This window comes from Oryctolagus cuniculus, chromosome 17 (genome assembly GCF_964237555.1).
Source record: "Oryctolagus cuniculus chromosome 17, mOryCun1.1, whole genome shotgun sequence".
NCBI lineage: Eukaryota > Metazoa > Chordata > Mammalia > Lagomorpha > Leporidae > Oryctolagus > Oryctolagus cuniculus.
This window is the reverse complement of record NC_091448.1, coordinates 26332754-26358473: the sequence shown is the minus strand read 5'-3', so window position 1 is coordinate 26358473 and position 25720 is coordinate 26332754. Positions and strand designations below refer to the sequence as shown.

Genomic DNA, 25720 nt, shown 5'->3' with positions numbered 1-25720 from the left:
GCTCGTGACTAGGGGAGCTTGTGTGCCAAGACTGTGAAAACACTGTGGCTGCGTGGGAGGGTGCAGGGTGTGACGGCACTTTGGGCAGTCGCTGTGGGCGGCTCCACATGCTCAGGGCTCCCTGAATCCTTCGGGAAGGTCATTGCTGCAGGATCCATGCTCACACCGAGGACTGCATGGACTGCATGGATCCTTTGCGTGGTTCTTGTGGCAGCATGGATGAAAATTGGGACTATCGCCCAGGCACTGGTCTCTTTGAGGAGAGGTGAATGTGAGAATAAGCCAACAGAGCAGAACAAACCTCCCCTCTGATGAGAGAGAGAGAGAGAGAGAGAGAGATTTACCACGCCCAACTTGAGTGTCACCTGCAGCACTCCCCTCACCTTAGAGCGCTGAACAGAGCTCCCTGACCACACCCAGCACACACTGTGGGTATTCCCTGGAAGAGCAGACACTCCACTAAGCCACAGAGGAACAGTTCAAAGATAAAAGCCATCACAGGGAAAAAACAAGTATCACCACAAGTGATAATAACAAATGCAACAATTCAAGGAACAAGAATAAGGAAGACAACATGATGCCCCCAGAAGAACACAATACTTCAATACTAGAAAGGAAAGATGAAGAGATTAACAAAATCTTAGAAATGGAATTCAAAAAATTGATTGTAGGATTATTTAGAAGGCATCAGAAGCAAATTTATAAACTAAAGAAATCCATACATGACATGAATAAAAATTTTTCTCATGAAATTGAGATTTAAAGAGAAATCAAAACAAATTATTGAAAATGAAAAATTCAATAGAACAAATAAAAAAATACAGTGGAAAGCCTTAAGAACAGACTTGGTGAGGCAGAAGAAAGAACATCTGAGTTAGAAGACAAATCTCTGGAAATTTTACAGTCAGACAAGAAGAAGAAAAAGAAGCGGAAGGAGACGGAGAAGGAGAAGAGGAGGAGGAGGAGGAGGAGGAGGAGGGAGAAGAAGAAGAAGGGAGGGAGAAGAGGAGGGGAAAAAAAAGAAAGAAGAAAATTAAAACACAGTGTCAGAGATTTATGGGATGCTATCAATGACCCAATATACAGATCTTAGGAGATCCTGAATTCATGGAAAGACAAAATGGATTGGAAGGCCTTTTAAATGAAATAATTACAGAAAACTCCCTAATTTGGAGAAAGAAAGGGATGTTCAAGTACAGGAAGCACACGGAACTCCTAATAGATGCGACCAGAAAAGATCTTCACCACAACACATTGTAGTCAAACTCCCTGCAGTAAAACATTAAAAAAAAGATTCTAAAATGTGCACAAGAGAAATGCCAGATTACTTTCAGAGGATCTCCAATTAGACTCACAGCTGACTTCTCATCAGAAACCCTACAGGCTAGGAGAGAATGACGAGGTGTGTTCCAAGTGTTAAGAGAAAAAAAAACTGTCAACTCAGAATGCTGTACCCTGCAAAGCTCTCCTTTATGAATGAAGGTGAAAATGAGACCTTCCGTAACAAATGGAAATTGAAAGAATTTGTCACCACTCATCCAGCCCTCCTGAAGTAACACCTTGACAGTAGGGACTCCATTTTGGGGCACCTGAGACTCCATCCTGAGAAAGCACCCCCCACCCACCATGAGACTCTGGTCTGAAACTATGACCTAAAACTCTCAGACAAGAGCAGTCCACTACATCACACTTGGCAAAGCATAGAAACCCCCTAGCATGATCGCTCAAGCTTGGAAGCAGATAGGCTGCACCTGGATTAATGATAAAAATGTAATTTGTCTACGTCCTACATATGATTTTTTTATATTTTATTTTATTTAATGAACATAAATTTCCAAAGTACAGCTTATGGATTACAATAGCTTCCCCCCCTATAACTTCCCTCCCACCCACAACACTCCCCTCTCCCACTCCTTCTCCCCTTCCATTCACATCAAGATTAATTTTCAATTATCTTTATATACAGAAGATCAATTTAGCATATATTAAGTAAAGATTTCAACAGTTTGCACCCACACAGAAACACAAAGTGTAAAATACTATGAGTATTAGTTATAGCATTAATTAAACACCTAAGAGTAATTGTGTATTAATTACAGAGTTCAACCAATAGTTTTAAGTAGAACATAAAAAATACTAAAAGGGTAAAGTATTAAGTTCTTTTTTTTCTTTTTCTTTTTTTTGTTTGTTATATAGTTATTTTTTTTATTTAATAAATGTGAATTTACAAAGTGCAACTTTTGTATTGTTGTGGCTCCCCCCCCCAACCTCCCTCCCTCCCGTGGCCCTCTGCTCTCCCACTCCCTCTCCCATCCCGCCCTTCATCGAGTTTCATTTTCAATTACCTTCACATACTGAAGATCAACTTAGTATATACTAAGCAAGGATTTCAACAGGCTGCACTCACACAACCGCACAGGTATAGGGTATTGTTCGACTAGTAGTGTTGTTTTTTAAGTTTCATAGTAGAACACATTAAGGACAGAGATCCTACATGGGGAACATGTACCCAGTGACTCCCGTTGTTGATTTAACAATTGGCACTCTTATTTACGATGTCAGCAATCACCCGAGACTCTTGCTATGAGCTGTCTAGGCTATGGAAGGCCCTTGAGTTCACCGACTCTGAACTTGTTTAGTCAAGGCCGTATCACAGTGGAGGTTCCTTCCTCCCTTCAGAGAAAGGCACCTCTCTCCTTGATGGCTTGTTCCTTCTGCTGGGGTCTTGTTCACCAGGATCTTTCATTTAAATTGTTTTTTGCTGCCGTGTCATGGCTTTCAATGCCTGTGAGACTCTCATGGACCTTTTAGCCAGATCCGAACCTACATATGATTTAAGCAATACCTGGATAATGTCAAGATTATAATTAAAGTTGTTCAGATTGTAACTGGTATTGTTAAATTATAATTGATAATAGTTTCGCATAGGCTTTAGGTCAGCTTAATCCCAGTAATCATGTATCCCCGCCCTGATCTAGTAACCATGCATTCCCCTCCCGATTTTGTGTTTTTTTTGCCTCTATAAACCCTGTTGTTTTGGGCTTCAGGGTTGAGAGTTCTTTAGGGCATGAGCCTGCTCTCCACCACCAGCAATAAAGGACCATCAGATTTTATCAACGTGTGGCACTCGCTCAGGTACAACACTACAGAAGATGGTTAAGGATGTGCTACACACAGAAACACAGAAACATGGTCATCACTATGAAAGAACGTGAAGGCAGAAAATCTCCCAGTAAAAGCATACAGGAAACCCACAGTAAACAATAGGAATATTTATGGGAAAATGACAAGGGCAAGTTGTTACTTATCAAATCACCTTGATGGCCTCAACTCTCCAGTTAAAAGAACACAGATTGGCTGGTGCCGCGCCTCACTAGGCTAATCCTCTGCCTGCAGCACCGGCACCCCGGGTTCTAGTCCCAGTTGGGGCGCCAGACTCTGTCCCGGTTGCTCCTCTTCCAGTCCAGCTCTCTGCTGTGGCCCGGGAGTGCAGTGGAGGATTGCCCAGGTCCTTGGGCCCTGCACCCGCATGGGAGACCAGGAGAAGCACCTGGCTCCTGGCTTTGGATCAGCACAGCGGCTGCAGCGCGCCAGCTGTAGTGGCCACTTAGGGGTGAACTAACGGAAGGAAGACCTTTCTCTCTGTCTCTCTCTCTCTCACTGTCTAACTCTGCCTGTCCAAAAAAAAAAAAAAAAAAAAAGAAAAAAAAGAAAAGAACACAGACTGGCTGAATGGATTAAAAAACAAAACCCAAAACCCATCTATTTGCTGCCTACAAAAAACACATCTCACCAACAAAGATGCACACAGACTGAAAGTGAAAGGATGGAAAAAGATATTCCATGCTAACAGGAAAAAAAGCTGTTGTAGCATCCTAATATCAGACAAAATAGACTTCAACACAAAAATTTAAAAGAGACAAAGGAGGGCACTGTGTAATGATTAAGGGATCAATTCAACAGGAATATGTGACTATTACAGATGGATATGCACCTAATTATAGGGCACCTGGCTGCTTAAAAGAAATGCTGATGGATCTAAAGGGAGACATAGACTTCAATACAATAGTAATGGGGGACTTTGATACCCCACTTTCAGCAATGGACAGATCCACCCGACAGAAAATCAGCAAGGAAACTGCAGTTAATTGACACTATAGACCCAATGGACCTAACGGATATCTACAGAACTTTTCCTCTCACAGATGCAGAATACACCTTCTCCAGAACAGACCACGTGCTGGGCCACAAAGCAAGTCCCAGCAAATTCAAAAAAAATCGGAACCAAACCATGCATCCTCTCAGACCACAATGCAAGGAAGCTGGAAACGAACAACTCAGGACTCTAGAACATTTGTAAACACACGGAGACTGAACAGTACACTCCTGAGTGAACAGCGGGTCACTGAGGAAATCAAAAAATTTCTGGAAACGAATGAAGATGACAATACAACATATTACAACATGCAAACTTATGGGATACAGCAAAAGCAGTGTTAAGAGGGACGTTATAGCAGTGGGTGCCTACATCAAGATATTGGAAAGGCATCAAATAAATGAGCTATCAACATAATTCTAGGACCTAGAAAAACAACAGCAAACCAAACCCAAAGTTAGTAGGAGAAAAGAAACAATTAAAATTAGAGAAGAAATAAACAGAATTGAAACCCAAAGAAAACAATACAAAAGATTAGCAAAACAAAAAGCTGTTTAAAAAAAAAATAAACAAAATTGACACACCATTGGCCCAACTAACCAAAAACAAAAAAAAAAAGAGAGGGAGAAGATCCAAATCCTAAAATTAGAGATGAAAAAGGAAATGTAACAACAGGCACCACAGAAATAAAAAGAATCACCAGAAATTACCACAAAGAGCTGTATGCCAACAAATAGGGAAACATAGATAAATGGATAGATTTCTGGACACACACAACATACCTAAATTGAGGCATGAAGACACAGAAAACCTAAACAGGCCAATAACCAAGACAGAAATTGAATCAGTAATAAAGACCCTCTCAGCAAAGAAAAGCCCAGCACCGCATGGCTTCACTGCTGAATTCTACCAGACATTTAAAGAACTCACTCCCATTCTTCTCAAGCTATTCAGAACACTTGAAAGGGAAGGAATCCTCCCAAACTCCTTCTATGAAGCCTGCATCACCTTGATTCCTAAATCTGAAAAAGATACAACAGAGAAAGAGAACTCCAGACCAATTTCCCTCATGATCATAAATGCACATCCACTGTTGGTGGGAATGTAGACTGGTGCAGCCACTGTGGAGGTCAGTATGGAGATAGCGCAGAGATCTGAATACAGACCTGCCATATGACCCAGCCATCCCACTCCTGGGGATTTTCCAAGGGAAAAGAAATCAGCATCTGAAAGAGTTATCTGTACCCCCACGTTTATTATAGCTCAATTCACAATAGCTAACATACAGAATCAACCCAAATGCCCCTCAGCTGAAGACTGGATAAAAAATTATGAGATATATGTACACCGTGGAATATTATACAGTGGTTAAAAAAAGTGAAATCCTGTCATTTGCCACAAAATGGATGAAACTGGAAAACATCTACTTAGGAAAATAAGCCAGTCCCAAAAGGACAAATATCTTATGTTCTCCCTGATTTGTGATAATATATATAGCACCTAAATCTATAGAAGTGAAATTAACAATTCAAGATACAATGACTGGGGCCAGTGCTGTGGCATAGCGACTAAAGCCATCGCCTGCAGTGCCAGCATCCCACGTGGGCACCAGTTTGAGTCCTGGCTACTCCACCCTCGACCCATTCTCTGCTATGGCCTGGGACAGCAGCTCCGGCCATTGCAGCCAATTGGGGAGTGAACCAGCAGATGGAAGACTTCTCTCTCGGCCTCTCCTTCTCTCTCTGTGTGTAACTCTGACTTTCAAATAAATAAATAAATCTTTTTTTTTTTTTTTTTGACAGGCAGAGTGGACAGTGAGAGAGAGAGAGACAGAGAGAAAGGTCTTCCTTTGCCGTTGGTTCACCCTCCAATGGCCGCCACGGCCAGCGCGCTGCGGTCGGCGCACCGCGCTGATCCGATGGCAGGAGCCAGGTACTTCTCCTGGTCTCCCATGGGGTGCAGGGCCCAAGCGCTTGGGCCATCCTCCACTGCACTCCATGGCCACAGCAGAGAGCTGGCCTGGAAGAGGGGCAACCAGGACAGAATCCGGCGCCCCAACCGGGACTAGAACCCGGTGTGCCGGCGCCGCAAGGCGGAGGATTAGCCTAGTGAGCCACGGCGCCGGCCCAATAAATAAATCTTAAAAAAATAATAATAATGGGATTAGGGGAAGGAGGAGGAAGAGGGATGAGAGTGTGGTGGGAGGGCGGGTACAGTGGGAAGAATCACTATATTCCTAAAGTTGTATTTATGAAAAGCATGAAGTTTGTATTCCTTAAATAAAAGGTTTCTGGGGTTAAAAAAAAAAATGGGACTTGGGGGAAAGACCTAGTCCCAGACCCTTTAGCAGCTGATATTTCAAACTCAATCCTTTTGATTATTTATCTGGATTATTAAGCCACCAGGCCCAAAAAGCTGCTATCCCAAAGACCGTGTGTACGAAGGTCCTTCAGAAAGTTTGTGATGGACCAGCGCTGCGGGCCAGCGGATGAAGCCTCTGGCATCCCGCCAGTTCCAGTCCTGGCTTCCAATCTAACTCCACGCTTATGTACCTGGGAGGACAGTGGAGGATGGCCAAGGTGGATGGACCCTGCCAGTCACATGGGAGACCCGGATGAAGCTCCTGGCTCCTGGCTTCTGCCTGGCCCAGGCCAGGTGGTTGTGGCCTGGAGCAGTGCTTCTTAAATAAGTAAATTAAAAAGAGAGGGTTTGTCCGTGCAACCCAAGCCAGTCTGTGTTCCTGTTAGCTATAGACAATTAGTAAGCAAGCTCACGCTAGTGCAAAGCTAGACCACACCAGGGTGCACTGCGGCATGGGGCACTGCCTCAAGCCCTCCCCCACCCCCAGCCAGAAAAGCTTAATTAAATGGCTGATAATTTCAACATAGAAACAAGGATTATTAATTGATACGAGATTTTCAGAGGGCAACGAACAGAGCGGCCCTGAAGCCTATGATACTTTGGCCTCCTTCTGCCACCCTAGCCTGGAAACTCCCAAGAGCTGGAGCAGGAAGTCTGGTTGCAAACCCGACATGCCTACGTCAGCGTTCCCAGCAAACTGCCTAAAGAGATCTCAAAAGCAAAGCATCTTCTATGTCCCAGGAGTCTGTAGCAAATCCCTTTCTTTTCTTTTTCTTTTTTTTTTTTTTAAGATGTATTTATGTGTTTGAGAGGCAGAGTTACAAACAGAGTTACAGAGAGGCAGGGGGGTGGGGGGTGGGGGGTTCTTCCTTCCACTGGTTCATTCCCCAAATGACCAGAGCTGGGCTGATCCGAAGCCAGGAGCCAGGAACTTCTTCTAGAGATGCCACGCAAGTGAAAGATCCCAGGCACTTGGATCATTCTTCCACTGCTTTCCCAAGCCATCAGCAGGGATCAAAAGTGGAGCAACCGGGACATGAACTGGTGCCCATAGGGGATGCTGGTGCCACAGGCGGAAGCTTAACCTGCTATGCCACAGTGCCAGCCCTGCAAACCCCTTGCTTATTCCAAGTTAATATTCAACTTGCACAAAATTCGGCACTTATAATTTTATATTCTTTTTTAGAAAGAGGGCACACAAAATTGTGTAAGCTTCAGAACACACAAATCTGGGTTTCTTCTAATTTGGTAATCTCTGCTAACATTCTGAGTACATGTACTCTAGGAGTGAGCAATTCTACTTTTAGGAACCTCTCTCCAAAAAAAGTAGCAAAGGCCTAAAGGTATGAGGAAAGACATTAATTGCTGCCCAGCAAACAACCGGGAAAACATTTTATTCAATGAGTAAAGGGTTAGATAATTAATTACAGAGCAGCCATACAATAAACAATGGAACACTGCCATTAGAAATGAAGTGGAGGGGAGGTGGGGGGGCAGGAGTTGTGGCACAGGGGGCTAAGATGAGGCTTGGCAGGCACCCCCGCTTCTAATCCAACTTCTTTCTAGTGCATCCTAGGAGGCACCAGTTGATGGCCCAAGCACTTGGGCCCCTGCCATCCACGTGGGAGACCCAGATGGCGTTTCAGACTTCTGGCTTCGGCTTGGCCCAGCCCTGGGTGTTATAGCCATTTGGGGAGTGAACCAGCAAATGGCAAATGGAAGTGCCCTCTCTCTGTCTTTCCAATAGGGGAAAATAAACGAACTTTTTTTATTCCATAAATTTTATTTCTCCTGCCCACATTGCAGCCAAACCATTCATTATATTCCTCTAATCAGGATTTTCACATAACTTATGTTCTATTGACAATGTGAATTGAGTAAGAAAATGTAGGGGCCGGCGCTGTGGCAGGAGGTAACGTTTCTGGATATATTTTCTCATTATTTTCTTAATATTTATTTATTTATTTGAAAGGCAGAGTTATAGAGAGGCAGAAGCAAAGAGACAGAGAGAGGTCTTCCATCTGCTGGTTCACACCCCAAATGGCCACAACAAACAGGGTTGGGCCGATCTGAAGCCAGGAGCCAGGGGCTTCTTCCGGGTCTCCCACATGGGGGCAGGGGCCCAAGGATTTGGACCATCTTCTACTGCTTTCCCAGGCCATGGCAGAGAGCTGGATCTGAAGTGGAATGGCTGGGACTCGAACTGGTGCCCATATGGGATGCCGGCATTGCAGGCAATGGCTTTACCCAATATAACACAGCGCCGGCCCCTAAAAATATTTTCAGAAGATGAAGACAGTCTAGATTTAACAATATGGGTGATGTCCGGTAATTTTGGATGGAAACGTGAGCTGACACTGGGCTTCCTCAGGCCAGCTCTCTTGTCAACACTACATGGGCAATGATCTAATAACCACTCCCTGGCCAAGACGACATACCCATTTTACAGGCAAAGGGATGAGGCCCAGAGAAATGCAGTATCTCACTCAAAGCCGCAGAGCCGTAGAGTAGCTGAGCTGTGGGATTCAAACCCAGGACCATCCTGCTCCCAGGCCTCACTGCCACACAAGACGGATCTGTGCAGAGCCCTACAATGGAAGAAGGCCTTCCACAGCCGTCTCCTTCCCACAGCAGTCTCAGGCCGCTTGTTTTCACGGGTGAAGAAACAAGAGATTTGCTGCAGGTCCCTAGAGCACCTGCCCTTGCTTGGCCTCCCGCCTCGCAGCCGGGAGAACGCGCTGAGATTTTTCCAAGGTATATTTGTGGTATCTGATTCATTCTCTCCACTGCCTCTTATCTCTCCATTCTGTCCTCATGGTTCCAGTTCAACTCTCTTGGCAACAACCCCACAGTAACTCTGCAGCCTCCTGGTTAGGCCGGCCTGGAAAACTTGTGCCCCAGTGAATGTCCTGCCAAGCCCAGCTTCACCTCCCCCACCCCACACACCAGAGACTGGACAGAGACCCAGGGGCTCACTGGCTCAGGGAACTCCAGGTGGAGCAACTGTGGCATGCTATGACATCCAAATAACATAGCCACTGGAGGTCACGGTAGGCACAAAAGCTTCAGAACAAACAGTTCCAGACAGGGCCGGTACAGACCAAAGGCAGAGCTGGGCTCTGAAGGGGCTGCGGGAGGCAGGGACCATTCGCCTGAGCAAACAGGTCTAAGGGGAGAAGCTGTTTGTTTTGCTTCCTGAACATATTACCTGCTGGGCGAAGTTTCTTGGAACCTGGGCCAGTGCTGGCAAGTGAACCCTGCCCCTGCCAGAGGTTGCAATTGCTTCTGGTGCTGGGCAAAGCCTCTTAATCCTTTCAAAAACCCTTGGGGAGGAAAGACTGGCAAGACTTCCCAAAGAGTGTGACGCAGGATGGCAGGGACATTGCCCAAGCCGAGGCTGCTCCTGCTTCTCTGAGGGCAGTGCCCCGCCAGGCACTACCAAGGCTTTTGAAAGAGAATGGAAAGCAGTACCAGCTTTTGTTCCAAGTCATCAACTGATCTCTCTGCCCCTTTCCCCATTGGGTAAAGACTGGTCCTTGGGTTCCAAGAAATATATCATCTGGGCCGGCACTGTGACGCAGCAGTTAAGCCATGGCCTGCAGCACCAGCATCCCATATGAGCGCCGGTTCAATCCCGGCTGCTCCACTTCCAATCCAGCTCCCTGCTAATGTGCCTGGGAAAGCAGCTGAAAATGGCCCAAGTCCTTGGGCTCCTGCATTCACATGGATGAAGCTCCTAGCTCCTGGCTTTGGCCTGGTTCAGGCCCGGCTGTTTGGGCCCTTTGGGGAGTGAACCAGTAGATGGAAGATCTCTCTCTCTCTCTGTGTCTCTGTCTCTCCTTCTCTCTCTGTGACTTTGCCTTTCAAATAAATAAATCTTTAAAAACATAAATAAATAAATAAAATTTAAAAATTTAAAAGAGCAAATGAAAAAAGAAATACACGGCTAACAGACAAGCAATTTTCTGGGTTTATAAATTTAATTTTATATGAGACAAAGTTTTCAGTCTACATAAAGTTTTTGTTGTTGTTGTTTTTTAATTTGACAGGTAGAGTTATAGACAGTGAAAGAGAGACAGAGAGAAAGGTCTTCCTTCCATTGGTTCACTCTCCAAATGGCCACTACGGCCGGTGCTGCTCCGATCCAAAACCAGGAGCTGGGTGCTTCTCCTGGTCTCCCATGGGGTGCAGGGCCCAAGCACTTGAGCCATCCTCCACTGCCCTCTCAGGCCACAGCACAGAGCTGGACTGGAAGAGGAGCAACCGGGACAGAATCCAGCACCCCGACTGGGACTAGAACCCGGTGTGCCGGCGCCGCAGGCGGAGGATTATCCAAGTGAGCCACGGCACCGGCCTCGTGTTACTGTTGCTTTAATTTGAGAGGTAAAGAGCTCCCATCTGCTGGTTCACTCCCTCAAGTGCCCACAATGGCTGGGGCTGAGGCCAGGAGCTGGGAGCAATCCAGGTCTCCCACTTAGGTGGCAGGAACTTAATTACTTGAGTCATCACCGATGCCTTCCAGGGTTCACATTAGCAGTCAGGAGCCAGAGCCAAGTATACAATTAAGAGAGTAAGGGATTAGGTAATTGAATTATAAGCATTTATACAATGAAATACTACCATTAAAAAGTGAAGATGGGGAGGTGAGGGCGCTATGTGGGGCAGCAGGTTAAACTGCTGCTTGCAACTCTGGCATCTGTATGGGAATGCCGATGATCCCAATACCCTGCCTCCAATGCAGCTCCCTGCTAATGTGCCAGGGCAGGCAGGGAAGGCCTGCCCAAGTGCTTGGGTCCCTGCCACCCACGTGGGAGGCTGGGATGGAGTTCCCAGCTCCTGGTTTCCACCTGGCCTACACTCGGCTATTGTAGCCATTTGGGATGGAACAACTGGATGGAAGATCTCTCTCTGTCTCTCTTCCTCTCTGTTATTCTTTTTTTTTTTTCCTCAAAGATTTATGTTATTAGTTACTTGAAAGACAAAGTTACAGCGTAGAGACACAGAAAGAGAGGTCTTCCATCCGCTGGTTCACTCCCCAAATAGCTACAACAGCCAGAGCTGACTCAATCCGCAGCCAGGAGCCAGGAGCTTTTTCCAAGTCTCCCAAGTGTGTGCAGGGGCCCAAGGCCTTGGGCCATCCTCTACTGCTTTCCCAGGCAAGCTGGATTTCCAGGGAGCTGGACTGAAGTGGAGTAGCCGGGGCTCGAACTGGAGCCCATATGGGATGCCAGCACTGCAGGCCGGGAGTTTAACCCACTATGCCACAGTGCCGGCCCTCTCTCTGTCATTCTATTTCTAAATAAATTAATACGTGATTTTCTTTTAAAAAATGAAGATGGGCAGGCATTTGGCGCAATGATTAAGATGTCACTTGGGGCTGGCGCTGCGGCTCACTAGGCTAATCCTCCGCCTTGCGGCGCCGGCACACCGGGTTCTAGTCCTGGTCGGGTCGCCGGATTCTGTCCCGGTTGCTCCTCTTCCAGTCCGGCTCTCTGCTGTGGCCCGGGAGTGCAGTGGAGGATGGCCCAGGTGCTTGGGCCCTGCACCCCATGGGAGACCAGGAGAAGCACCTGGCTCCTGCCTTCGGATCAGCGCAATGCACCGGCTGCGGGGGCCATTGGAGGGTGAACCAATGGCAAAGGAAGACCTTTCTCTCTCTCTCTCTCTCACTGTCCACTCTGCCTGTCAAAAAAAAAAAAAAAAAAAAAAAAAAAAAAAAAAGATGTCACTTGGGATACCTGCATCCCATATCAGTGTACCTGAGTTCAAGTCCTGGCTCCATTTCCAATGCAGGACTTGGAAATCTTAACTGCTAGGCCAAACACCTTGCCCCAAGCCTATTTTTTTTTCCCCTGAAACCCTGCAAATCAACACAAATAATCTAACACAGGACAAAAGCAAAGAACACAAACAGAATAGTCACAAGAGACATTAACAATAAACATTTCAATACATGCTCAAATGTAAATTAAAACCACAGTAAGATACTCTTTATTCCATCAGAGCAGCATGGCAAATACTTACTAAATGTTTACAAGGTTGTTGGCTTCCCATATCAGAGCGCCAGTTCAAGTCCAGGCTGCTCCACTTTCAATCCAGCTTCCTGCTGACACATCTTGGAAGACAATGAATGACGGCCCAAATGCTTGGGGCCCTGCTGCCCATTTAGGAGATAAGGATGGAGTTCCTGCCTGCTGGCTGCAGCCTGGCCCCAGCCCCACCTGTTGTGGCCATTTGGGAAATTAATCAGTGGGTGGAAGATCGATCTCTCTCTCTCTTCATTTCAAATAAACTTTTACACAATGTTTGCAAGGACGTGGGAAAATGGTAAAATTTAGTTGCTATAGGTGGTCACAGTGGCACAGTCTCTCCAGGGGAGTCATCTGAAAATAACCCTTCAACATGGCAAGAAGTATATATCCATGTACCTGTAATGTTCTATTTCTTTTATTTACAATTTCTTAAACAAGTATGGTTAAGTTTTGAGTGTCAAGTACACAACTGTTTGTTCCTTTTTTGTTTGTTTGAAAGCCAAAGTCACAGAGAGAGAGAGGAAGACACACACACACACAGAGCTTGCATCCACTGGTTCACTCCCCAAATAGCCCGGAACGGCCAGGACTGGGCCAGGCCAAAGCTAAGAGTTTCTTCCAGGTGTCCCACATGGGTAGCAGGGGCCCAAGCACTTGGGCCGTCTTCTGTTGCTTTTCCCAGGCCATAGCAGGGAGATGGATCAGAAGTGGGACGCCAGCCCTAAGTGTTTGGTACTTTATCATGTGAATGTGCTCAGAATGTTTTTATATACTATACTGTTTTCTTAATTTTTTAATTTATTTGGATTTATGCCCCAAATGGCCACAATGGCCAGGGCTGGGTTGGGCCAACACCAGTTTGGGGTATTCGGTTTAGATCTCCCACATGAATGGCAGGAACCCAGGAACCTGAGCCATCGCTGCCGCTGTCCAGAGTGTGCATTAGCAGGAAGCTGGAGTCAGGACCCAGGGCTGGGTATCAAACCCGGATGTCAAATCCAGGTCTTCGGATGTGGGATGCAGGCATCTTCACTGCTGAACTAAATGCCAGCTCCCAGGTGAAATTTCGAAGATCATCAGGGGGCCTGATGCTCTCCTAAGAAGACAGAGTCACTTCCTGGGGTGGACAGAGGAGATCTGCATTTACGAAACGAGGAAGAGCCTTGATCTGTCCATGAAGTTCATGGGCTGTACTCACAGGAAAGCTTCCGTTCCCATTCAACACATTCACTCCAGTGTTCCAGATCAATGGTGCAATTCATGTCTGAGCTCCCTGGGGCTGAGAGGCGGGCTCCCCCTCTTCTGTCTCCTTCACACCACTCCCCAAGATTCCTTAGCCTGACATGGCCAGCCTGTGTGCCACACAATGCGCCTTGTGGGACCACAACCTCTCAAGGAGCTTCTTTCCCTAATCTGCACAAATGACAGCCTAGTGATTGAACTTTCTGGTGGCACCTGGTTCAGCAGTAGAACTATCAACCCCAGAGGAGACAGCCCTGAACTACTGAGTCTGAACTTGTCACACCTGTTCTATGTTGAAATACAGTTGTAACTTTTCTGCACTTGCACAGATAGGTGCTACATGTATACCAGCTACAATGTACAACCATCATTCAAGAAAATGAAGGCGCTATTCTGACAAATAAGCTCCAAAACAAAGAGCACTACTAAATGGTCATTTTCTTAATCCATGGCCATTTTAATACCTCGTGGCAGTTAAAAGCACAGGAATACCAATAATATTTTTAAAGATCTGCAATAAAAGAATGAATTTTGATTACGTCTCACATCCTATGTAAAAAATGTAACTTAAAATGCATCACAAGCTTACATGTAAAATGTAAAACCAAAAGACATTTAGAAAACCTTTGGCTGAGGCTGGTGCTGAGGCCCAGCAGGTTAAGCTACCACCTGCAGCACCAGCATCCCATGTGGGTGCCTGTTCAAGTCCTGGCTGCTCCACTTCTGCTCCAGCTCCCTGCTAGTGTGCCTGGGAAAGTAGCAGAAAGCGACCCAAATACCTGGGCCCCTGCTACCTACGTGGGAGACACACATAAAGTTCCTTGGCTCCTGGCTTCAGCCTAGCCCAGCCCTGGCCACTGCAGTCATTTGGGGAGTGAAATAGCAGATGGAAGATCTCTCTCTCTCTGACTCTCCTCTCTCTCCCTGTAACTCTGCCTTTCAAATAAAAGAGAAAGAGAGAGAGAAAGAGAGAGAGAGAGAGAGAGAGAGAGAGAGAGAAAGGAGGGAAGGAAGGAAGGAAGGAAGGAAGGAAGGAAGGAAGGAAGGAAGGAAGGAAAACCTTTGGGATCTAGGTCTCTAGGTCTCGGGAAAAAGTCCTTAGACTTGACACCAAAATACAATACATGAATGGAAAAATCAATAAGCTATACTTCATCAAACTTTAAAAATTTGCCTTGCATGGGTTCGGCCTTGTGGTGTAGCAGGTAAAGTTGCTGTATGTGACACCAGCATCCCATCTGGGTGCCAATTGGAGCCCTGGCTGCTCCACTTCCAATCCAGCTCCCTGCTAATGGCCTGGGAAAAGCAGCACAAGATGGCCCTAGTACTTGGGCCCCTGCCACCCACATGGGAGACTCGAAAGAAGCTCTTGGCTCTTGGCCTGCAACCTTGGCAGTTGCAGCCATCTGGGGAGGGAACCAGCAGATGGAAGATCTCTCTGCGGGTCCTTCCCTCTCTCTCTCTATAGCTCTGGCTTTCAAATAAACAAACATTAAAAAAAAGATTTAAAAAGTTTCAGAGAGAGATAGAGGCAGAGAGAGAAAAAGAGAAAGAGGGAGAGGGAGAGGGAGAGAGAGAAAGAGGTCTTCCATCTGCTGGTTCACTTCCCAGATGGCTGTTATGGCTGGAGCTGCACCAATCCGAAGCCAGAGCCAGGAGCTTCTTCTGAGCCTCCCACACGGGTGCAGGGGCCCAAAGATCTGGGCCATCTTCCACTGCTTTCCCAGGCCATAGCAAAGAGATGGATCAGAAGTGGAATAGCCGGGACTCGAACCGGCACCCATATGGGATGCCAGCACTGCAGGTGGTGGCTTTACCAGCTATGCCACAGCACCAGCCCTAACAAATCTTTATTTAAAAAAAAATGCTCCGCCTAGCGGCGCCGGCACACCAGGTTCTAGTCCCGGTCGGGTCGCCGGATTCTGTCCCGCTTGCCCCTCTTCCAGGCCAGCTCTCTGCTGTGGCCAGGGAGTGCAGTGGAGGATGGCCCAAGTGCTTGGGCCCTGCACCCCATGGGAGACCAGGAAAAGCACCTGGCTCCTGGCTCCTGCCATCAGATCAGCGCGGTGCGCCGGCCACAGCGCGCCTCCGCGGTGGCCATTGGAGGGTGAACCAATGGAAAGGAAGACCTTTCTCTCTGTCTCTCTCTCTCACTGTCCACTCTGCCTGTCAAAAAAAAAAAAAAAATGTGCCTGGCAAAAAAATCCTAAAGTATGAAAAAAAATCCACAGAGTGGGAAAAAGTTGCAAACTTCATATCTGCCAAATGAGAGTTTTTAGAATAAAAAAGAACTCTGAAAAGTTGGGCTGTTTATTTCACTCACTTTTGTGAATTGTTGTGAAGATTAATGGGCCACTCTTCCCAAAAGCACTCTTTGAGCAAAAAAAAAAAAAAAAAAAAAAAAAAGTCAAACACAAACATGCATACCTAGTATTCAAGAATAGGCAAAATTAACCTATAGGCAAAATTAACCTATGAAGATAAATGTAGAACAGCAGTTATCTCTGGGAACAGAATGGACTAGAATGGGCAACAGAGAAACTTCTGCAGCTGAATGGTCTGTACGGTGGTCCTTGCCACATGTGGCTGTGGAGTATTTAAAATGTGACTAAAATGAATTGATATTTCTGTAGGTATCACACACATACCATTTGAGACCCTTTATGCGAAAACGAATGTAACATACCTCACTAACCATTTTTAAAAGATCAATTACATGTTGATATTTTGGCTAAACTTGGTTGAAGAAAGTATATCATTAAAATTTATTTCTTCTCAAAAATACTACTTTTAATCTAAGTGCTTATTTATTTATCTTCATCTATTTGAAAGGTAGAATGACAGAGAGAGAGAGAGATCAATCTTCCATATACTGACTCATTTACCAAATGCCCACAACAGCCAAGACTGGACCAGACCCATGCCAGGAGCCAGGAACTTCATCCAGGTCTCCTACATGGGTACGAGGGACCAAGCACTACAGCCATCGCCTACTGCTTCCCACAATGCATTAGCAAGGAGCTGGATCAGAAGCAGAGGTGCCAAGACACAAACTGGCATTCCAATATGGAAGCAGGCATCTCAAGCAGCAGCTTAACCCCCTGTGCCACAACACCTGCCCAAAGATTCTACTTTTTAAGGCTGGCTATTGGAAAACTTAAAAGTTACATGCGTGGGGGCCAGCATTGTGATGTAGCAGGTAAAGCCACCACCCGATGCTAGCACCTGTGACGCTAGCATCCCATATGGGCACTGGTTTATATCCCAGTTGCTACACTTCTGATCCAGCTTCCAGCTAAAGGCCTAGGAAAACAGTGGAAAATGACTCAAGTGCTTGGGCGTCCTGGCTCCTGGCTTTGGCCTGGCCCAGCTCAGGCCATGGCGGTCATCTGGGGAGTGAACTAGCAGACGGAAGATCTCTCTCTCTCTCTCTCTCTCCCTCTCTCTGTCTGTAACTCTGCCTTTCAAATAAATAAATAAATCTTGAAAAAAGAAAAGTTGCATGCGTGACTCACATTCTAATTCTACTGAACAGCACTGTTGGAGCTTGATGAGCAAAACAAGTTGTCTACCTTGAGGTGTTGCGTCATGGTTGTGTACATGAGGTGCTGCGTCATGGTTGTGTACATGAGGTGCTGCGTCATGGCTGTGTACACGCTGGGGTTTGAATGCGCTCCTCAAATCTCGTGCACTGGAAACTTAAGCCCCAGATCCATAGGTTATTGGATCTTCGTGGTGTGACTGGCTCCTGAGGGCATCAGTCCACTCTTAGATTAAGGGGTGACCAAGAGAATGGCTGTGGCATAGCAGAGAGCTCTGGCAGGCAGGATAGATAGCTCTAGCTCATCCTGAGATGGCCCCCACCACAGAAGACCCAGAAGCAGGACCCTCACCAGATGCTGAGCGGATGCCAGCACTACAGTCTAGGCCTTCCCAGTCTCCAGAGCCATAAGCTAAATAAGCCTTTATTCCTTATAAATTGTCCAGTCTGTGGGGTATTCAGGAACAGTAACAGAAACTGGGCTAGGATAAGGCATTTGCTAAAATTCACTCAACTGGGGCCAGCACTGTGGCCTAACGGGTAAAGCCGCCACCTTTGCCACCATATGGGCGCTGGCTCCAGTCCCAGCTGCTCCACCTCCAATCCAGCTCTCTGCTATGGCCTGGGAAAGCAGTAGAAGATGGCCCAAGTCCCTGGACCCCTGCACCCGCATGGCAGACCCGAAGAGGCTCCTGGCTTCGGATCGGCCCAGCGGATAGAAGACCCCTCTCTCTCTCTCTCTCTCTCTCTCTCTCTCTCTCTCTCTCTGCCTCTCTGTAACTCTGCCTTTCAAATAAATTAAAAAAATTAGGATCTGCGTGGTTTACTGTATGTAATTATATCATAAGGGCCCATACTCTTTCCACACCCAACATAACCTCCCCAAAGAATGCAGGCTACAAAGAACTCCCCAGTAGTTAGAGCTACAATTAAGATTTTGAGCAACATACTCTATATTTTCAGAACCCTAAATGGAACCATTGGCGTATGTGTGTCTGGAGTATGTAGAGAAAGTCTGTAGGAAGTCCAGCAAATTCTCTTGAAATTCTGAAAGCTTGGAGTCCTTGGGGTTGGGAAGTCTCCAGGCTGCAGGTTTTCCCTGGAGACACTCGGTGGGTATAGACAGGGAGAGAGCATGGAGGGTGACTCACGACCCTTGATCCTCGAGGGCCCCTCACTGAGTCACGCACAGGATCTAGATCTTAGCTTCTGAGGACCAAAGCCCTGCATAGTTTGAGTTCACTTGGAGGATTAGGAATTACAGAATGTCAGATGGTAAGGAGGGCTCCACACTCAGGGTTTCCGAGGAATCAGGCACGAAGGTTCCGTGAAACCACAGCCCTCAGAACCAGCCTCTGTAGGAATCCCACAACGTGGACGGAAATGCTGAGTGCCTTTTTTTTTTTTTTGACAGGCAGAGTGGACAGTGAGAGAGAGAGACAGAGAGAAAGGTCTTCCTTTCCATTGGTTCACCCCCCCCCCCCATGGCCGCCGCAGCCAGCGTATCGTGCTGATCCAAAGCCAGGAGCCAGGTGCTTCTCCTGGTCTCCCATGGGGTGCAGGGCCCAAGCACTTGGGCCATCCTCCACTGCACTCCCTGGCCACAGCAGAGAGCTGGCCTGGAAGAGGGGCAAGCGGGACAGAATCTGGCGCCCCGACCGAGATTAGAACCCGGTGTGCCAGCGCCGCAGGCGGAGGATTAGCCTATTGAGCCGCGGCGCTGGCCCTTTAGCTGCTTTTACAAAGCAAGTAAGCTCCAGAGAGGTTGAGTAACTTGCCTACAGCCACACTGAGTTAGAAACGGCAGGGCTAGGACTCGCCTCCTGTCCTGCATCTTCCAAATCAAGGCTCACACACATGTCACTGAGCTTTCCAAAACATGATTCAAATGTTAGAAACACAATTTGTTTGACGGTGAAGGGAGATGCACCTGGCAGGATTATAGTACCTGTCACTGTCAGGACACTGAGATGAGAGACAGCCTACACAATGGCCTGCGGAACAGGACGGGCTCCGTTCCAACCTGCAGCCTAAAAGGACTATCAACGCATCCTGAACAGCCGGCCCCAACTTGGCTTAGGCAAGCCAAGCTGAAACCTTCTCCTTCCACCCTCTAAACAGTTGCTGAACTATGAGCCGCAGGGTCACAGAAGGAATGTGCAAAGCCATTGTTACACAAGCAAGGCCTGTAAAACAATTCTCCCCTGCAACCAGTCGAACATTTCCCTGGCCAAGCAGTTAAGCATTTTCTTATGCAAGTTCATTTAACCCTCTCAACAGCACTCTTTCCCACAGGAGAAAAGTCCAGCTCAAGCCCCCAGACTATTCCGCTACAATGCTGTTTGTTTGAACCCAGATCTGCCTGGTTCCAAAGTTTCCATCTTTAGACTGAAAGAGTCAAATAACGAGAGGAAGCTAGGAGGGCTTCACACTCAGAGTTCAAAATGATTCAAGCACAAGGAAGGGAGGAGCACCGTGGCTCAGCGGGTCAAGCCACTGCTTGGAATTCCTGCAACCCAGATCAGAGCACTGGTTCCAGTCTTAGCTTCTGCTTCCAATCCAGCTCCCTGCTAACGCGCCTGGGAGGCAGCAGGTGACGGCTTAAGCACTTGAGTCCCTGCCACCCACGGGGGAAATCCGAATGCAGTTCCTGGCTCCAGCCTGGCCCAGCCCCAGCTAATATAACCATTTGGGGAATGAATTGGCAGATGGAAGCTCGTGCACTCACTCTCTCTCTCTCTCTGGCAGATGGTAGATGTGTGTGTGTGTGTGTGTGTGTGTGTGTGTGTGTCTGCCCCTCTCTGTCACTCTTTCAAATAAATAAATCCTACAGAAAAATGTCAAAAGCACAAGTAAGATTTCACATCAGTACAGTGGTTTCACATCAGTACAATGGTTTCACATCAGTACAATGGTTTCAGGCCACAGCCCTGTCATTTCAGAGACTAGGCTCAAACCCCAGCCTCTTTTTTTTTTTAATGCATATATTTTTTAAAGATTTTATTTATTTACTTGAAAGAGTTACAGAGAGGCAGAGGCAGAGAGAGAGAAGTCTTTGATCCGCTGGTTCATTTCCAAAGTGGCTCCAACAGCCAGAGCTGAGCTGATCCGAAGCCAGGAGCCTGGAGCTTCTCCCACATGAGTACGGGGGCCCCAGGATCTGGGCCATCTCCCACTGCTTTCCCAGGCCATAGCAGAGAGCTGGATCAGAAGAGGAGCAGCTGGGACTTGAACCGGCCCCCTGTGGAATGCAGGCACTACAGGCAGTGGCTTTACCTGCTATGCTACAGCGCCAGCCCTACCCCAGCCTCTTTAGGAAGTCTTCTCATCCATGCCCACCAATCAAATTCTACTGTGGTAGAATGCGCACTTTCTGTCTTGAATCAGTGTGTCCAGCGAAAAGCACTTCATTCATCTTTACAGCCCCCAGCGCCCTTTCTGCAGCAGACCGCAACTGACTACAGCACGCCAGGCAGGGGCATTTAGCTGCAACAGCTGTGTTCTGCTCACTGATTACAGGATCCGAGCTCAGAGTTCATTTTCTACTGTTAGGTTCAGACTGGGGGATCCCCAGTGGAATGTGTAAGGATATCATGACCTTTTGGGGCTTACCAGCAGAAGTTTATTTTTTGTAACTAATGGTTCTCACCCAAAACACTCTGTAGCTTAATACAAGTTTCCAATACAGGATGTGTGTTTGAGTTGCTGGGCCTATGAGATTATAGCCACCCCCTGGAGAGGAGCCCAGAAGCCCACGCACCCCTCTGCCCCTGCTACCAGCACCAAGTTCCTGGACTCCCCACTCTGAGCACCACGCTGCCTTCTGGAGGCTTCAACCCCAGTGCTCTCTGTCCGCTCCTGCACGGAGCTTCCCCAGCATTAGATGTGGCTGTGCACAGGCTGCCCCGGCCAGCTCTGAGCCAGGTCTGGAGGAAGCTGCTCATCCCCGACTTCCCCTTGGATGCCTCCCTTGCAGCTCCCTGGAACCCCAGAGTAGCCCACCCACCTCCCTTGGGAAAGAGGAGTGTGGACAGAGGAAGGAGTTGGGGGTTGGGGAGCTCTGGAGCAGGATGGACAGCCCTGTCTTGGATAGAGGACTCGACTCGTGTCCAGTTGGAAGCCACCATCTTGGCAACTGGCCAGGAGGAAGAATCAGGTCCAAGAAAGAGACCCCTGAGGAGGGGAGCCTCTGTCACTTTCAAAGTGGTTGGAACGCCCAGCCAGGCATCATTCCTGGAGGTTCAGGGAGCAGCAGCCCTACCTCGGAGGACAGGCTGGGTAGAAGAGTGAGCTTTGTCCATCAGCCCCATGACCTGTCAAGTAGGGAGTATTAGTGTCAAACCAACCAGGCTCAGCAATAATGCCTAAGATCATGCAACTGTCGGGGGAGGAGCCAGGGCTGTCACTCAAGACCATCTGGCTTCGGTGTTCTGGCTCTCTGCTCACTAAGCAAAAACCAGAGATGAGAAGGAACAGCTTTTTGGGGGCGGGGGGCCTGGGTTGGGCAGCAGCAGAGCAGGCTATGTGTGACCAAATCAGAAACAGCAGAGGACAGGAGCCAGGAGCCTCCCGCAGCACTCAGCAGCGGTCCCTGGAGGTTCCTCCACCGGTGTGCAAACTCCTGGAAAGCTGAGCACCGAGGCCCAGCGCCTGTACCCAGCGCGCCCACTAGGTGCTCCACACAGTGTTTGTGGAAGGTTTGCCAGCCAGAGGCTTCCGAAGGAGGGAAACCAGGCAAAACCAGCAGTCAGCCGCAAGCGTGGTGGGGGCGGGGGGGGGGGGGGGGTCAGGACAGACCGGAAGTTAGGCTGGAGCTTAGGAGCTCTTATCACTAAGGTCTGCCCCCCCCCCCCAGGTCATAGGCTTAGAGGTTTAGCTTACTCACCCACAAAATCAACAGTCAGAAATGTCACTCTGTGGCCCAACCGGCCTGCGTTAGCATCATAAACTCTGTTCACTTTGGGGGATAACTCTCCTTCCAGTCCTCACGGCAGACCAGGCACCCAGGAATCCCAAGGTGGGGCTGGAAGGTGAGGGAGGAGTGGAAGCAGGCCCAGCTCTCTCCATCGGAATCTACAGGCCAGCAGGCACCCACGGAGCGTTTTCTAGCAATTAGGCGGTGATATGAAACATCAAAGCCTGCTTTCTAGCTCTCCGGAATGAGCGAGTTCAAAATGTCGTGATCTTGCCAAAAAAGGATCTGCGTTTTTTCCCCCTAAATACCAAATCTAGTCCTCTGCGACACAGCCCTGTTCAGGCCTCTTGTCCCGGTGCCATGCCCAGGCCCCGGCCCCACGGCTGTGACCCACACCAGAAATGTCCTGACCGCAGATTAGTTCCCGGCTGGGCTGGGAGCAGGACTGGCTCAGAAGAGCGCAGGCCTCCCCCCTGCTGGCGCAGGCGATAACACCACCCTAACAGCATCTGGCCCGGCCGGGACTTCCACATTTGCAATCTCGTGGGATCCTGCAACAACCGGCGACCCCGGGAAGGCAGGCTTACTTATTGTACTGCTGCCGACCCAGCAAAGCTCCCGGGCCCAGCACATCCTCTGCCTTCCTGCCAGCCCCCACCCAAGGACAGAAGCAAACGGGCCCAGGAGTAGGAAGCCAGGAAGGAAACCAGTGTTTCTCAGCAGTTGAGGGGCAGAGGGGACACTGCTGGGTGCAGTGGCCTGGGTGGGGGTGGGGTGGCGCCGAGCCCCAGAGTTACCCTCTAAGAGGGTGGGCGCAGAGGCCGTGTGGTGGGGGCAGGGCGCAGCCGTGGCCCTCGCCCCTCCCCCTCAGGGCAGACTGCTACAGGCCCATGCCGGGAGCCTCTGCGTGCACCCAGAAGGGGATTAGAACCCAGAAAGGCGGTAATGGTTCACCGAATCTGCCAGCAGCAGCCCCAGACCCTGCTTTGCCCGGGGCCCGGGTGCGGGGAAGGGGGCACTGACTCCCCGGGGCGCGCCACCCGTGGGCTGCGACGCTCGAGTGGGATGGGGAGCAAGCTCTGCGGGGCCCACCCCCCCGCAAGAGCCCTTCCCGGGGGCCGTGCCTCCTCTTCTCTTCCCGGAGCCCCCCTACCTGAGCGAGCGGACACCCTGCAGCCTCGCTTCCTGCCAACCCCGAGGGAGGACCGCGCGGGCCCCCAGGACCCCCGGACTCCCGGCGTACAGCCTCCCCAAGCGCAGCATCCCGGCGTAGACAGCCATGACTTGCTTCGCCCCGCGTCCCGGCCGGACTAAACTTTTAAAGTGAGCCGAGGCGGGGCGAGCGCGGAGCAGGCGGGGAGGCGGGGAGGGTCGCCTCTGCCTATGGGGTGCGGAGGACTCGGTCCCGCCGAGGCGGGGCGGGGCGAGGCGAGGCGAGGAGTGGCGACTCTGCCCTGGGGCCACCTTCCCCTGGGACCCGCGGCCCTCCGCGCCCACCCACGAAGAATTCCCCTGTTTTCCTTCCGGATCCAAACACTGGCCCTGCAGCCCAAGACAAGGGGCACCCTCCTAACCATCTGGGTCTTGGGGGCGCAAGAGCTTGCAGATTTCACAAAGGCGTGGCGGGGGGGGTTGTCCACTGGTGAGTTGTGCAGGGCCGGGTGGCCAGGCTCAGGCCTGTGCGTCTCCTACGCCCGATTTAGCGCGTGGGTCACGTGTCCCCCGCCCCCCGCGTTGCTGTCCGAGGCCGAGGGAGCTGGTGCGAGGCGCCCGCGGGGCGTGCCAGCTGGAGCAGAGGCCCGCGGAGCCGCGGAGGCGGCCGGAACGACGCGCGCGGCAGGGAGCCCCTCCCAGCCCGCCGGCGCGGGGCCGAGGCAGGACGTCAGCCTCGCAAGGGACGGCTGTTGGTGGCGGGTGGCGCTGTCTCGCAGGCGGTGTCCGCCGCTCCGCCGCCTGTGCCACGGCATAGACCCTCCCAGTGGGGTTCCTGCGCCGGGCTGTAAGGTGGCGTCAGGGGCCCGCCTGTGTATCCCATCCCCGGTTGGCCAGCCCTGCCCTCGCTGCTGGGAGGCTAACACAGGGAGCGGCTCTTAGCTGCCTCTTGATTCGCTGAGGCCCCGCTGCAAGTGGGCTGCTAAGACCCTGCAGGGCTGCAGGACGGAAAAGTGGCCGTCCATCCATGGTCCTAGCCGGGAGGCACGGGGCTCCAAAGAGTGGCTCCACATACACAGGTCCCAGGCTCGCAGCATCCTGGGCTAGCTTTGACCCTTTCCTCCAGAGAAAGAGGGGGAGAAAGGCCTTGGCAGAGTGAGTCCCCTCTGCTGACCTGGAAGGGATGAAGTAACCTCCGGGCAGCAGGGTGGCTGCGGGTGGAGTCTGCCCTGAAGAGACCTTTGCCCTTTCCCGCGCACTGGCTCAGTTGAGGTCATGAGTAGGAGTCCAGGCTGCTGCCCTCACCATCCTGAGTGACCTCCAGCCCCCTGCAGCCCTGGCTCCTGGGCAGGGACCTCATGATGTGGCAGAGTGGGGTCTACATTCTTAGTCCATGCCCTTGCCTTCTACCTAGAGAAGCGATCTAAGGGCAGGCACAGATGGGCTGCACCAAGTGATAAAGCTTATTTAAACGGTGAGAAAGGGGCCAGCGCTGTGGTGTAGCGGGTAAAGCCTCAGGCTGCAGTGCCAGCATCCCATATGGCCGCAGGTTCAAGTCCCAGCTGCTCCACTTCTGACCCAGCTCTCTACTATGGCCTGGAAAAGCAGTGAAGATGGCCCAAGTCCTTGGGCCCCTGCACCGATGTGGGAGACTCAGAAGAAGCTCCTGGCTTCTGGCTTCTGGCTTCGGATCAACTCAGCTCCAGTAGTTTCAGCCATCTGGGGAGTGAACCAGTGGGTGGAAGACCTCTCTCTTTCCCTCTCTCTCTCTCTCTCTGCCTCTGCCTCTGCCTCCCTGTAACTCTGCCTTTCAAATAAATAAATAAATCTTTAAAAAATAAAAAGGCAAGAAAACAAATGCACATAGTTAGGCATAGGAGTGGGTGGGGTCCCGGAGAGACAGAGTAGGGGAAGGGAGGGAGAGCAAGCCAGCAACTCCCAGTACCTGCTTTTAGGAGGTGGTGTGGTCATCTGGGACGTTTTGGACACCTCCAGAAACTTAAAGTACATATTTACATGGCGACCCTTCCCCGGGTCCCTCATGCAAATAGAGCCTCCTGGGAAAGAGGGTGTTCTGACAGACAAGATAGAATGACACGGGGCAGGGTCAGCTAGCTGCCTTAGCCCATGTCACTGAACACCTTATGCTGTGTGGGGCTGGGGCAAGAAGGAAGAGAAAGGAGCAGGGTACGAGGAGCTGGGCTTGCAGAGGCCTGCCCCGCTGGGTAGAATACCTCCCTGTCTTTCATGGCTCGGCCCAGGCAATGCGGGCTGCTGGGGATGAGCCCAGGTTTGAGGCCCCTGCCTGCTTGGCAGGCTCT

General features: G+C 49.7%; 1 protein-coding gene across 2 annotated transcripts in view; it reads right to left on the bottom strand.

Moving 5' to 3' along the window:
* The window catches only part of ACSF2 (acyl-CoA synthetase family member 2), a 49778-nt gene extending 25825 nt beyond the window's left edge, over positions 1-23953 (bottom strand). For both annotated transcript variants that reach the window (XR_011383504.1, XM_002719291.5), the window contains exon 1: positions 23401-23953. Coding sequence is in view for 1 of the 2 variants with exons in the window: in XM_002719291.5 (XP_002719337.1) it covers positions 23401-23528 (128 nt within the window). In the remaining variant the exon portion in view is untranslated. The remainder of the gene's footprint in view (positions 1-23400) is intronic.
* Positions 23954-25720: the final 1767 nt, after the last annotated feature.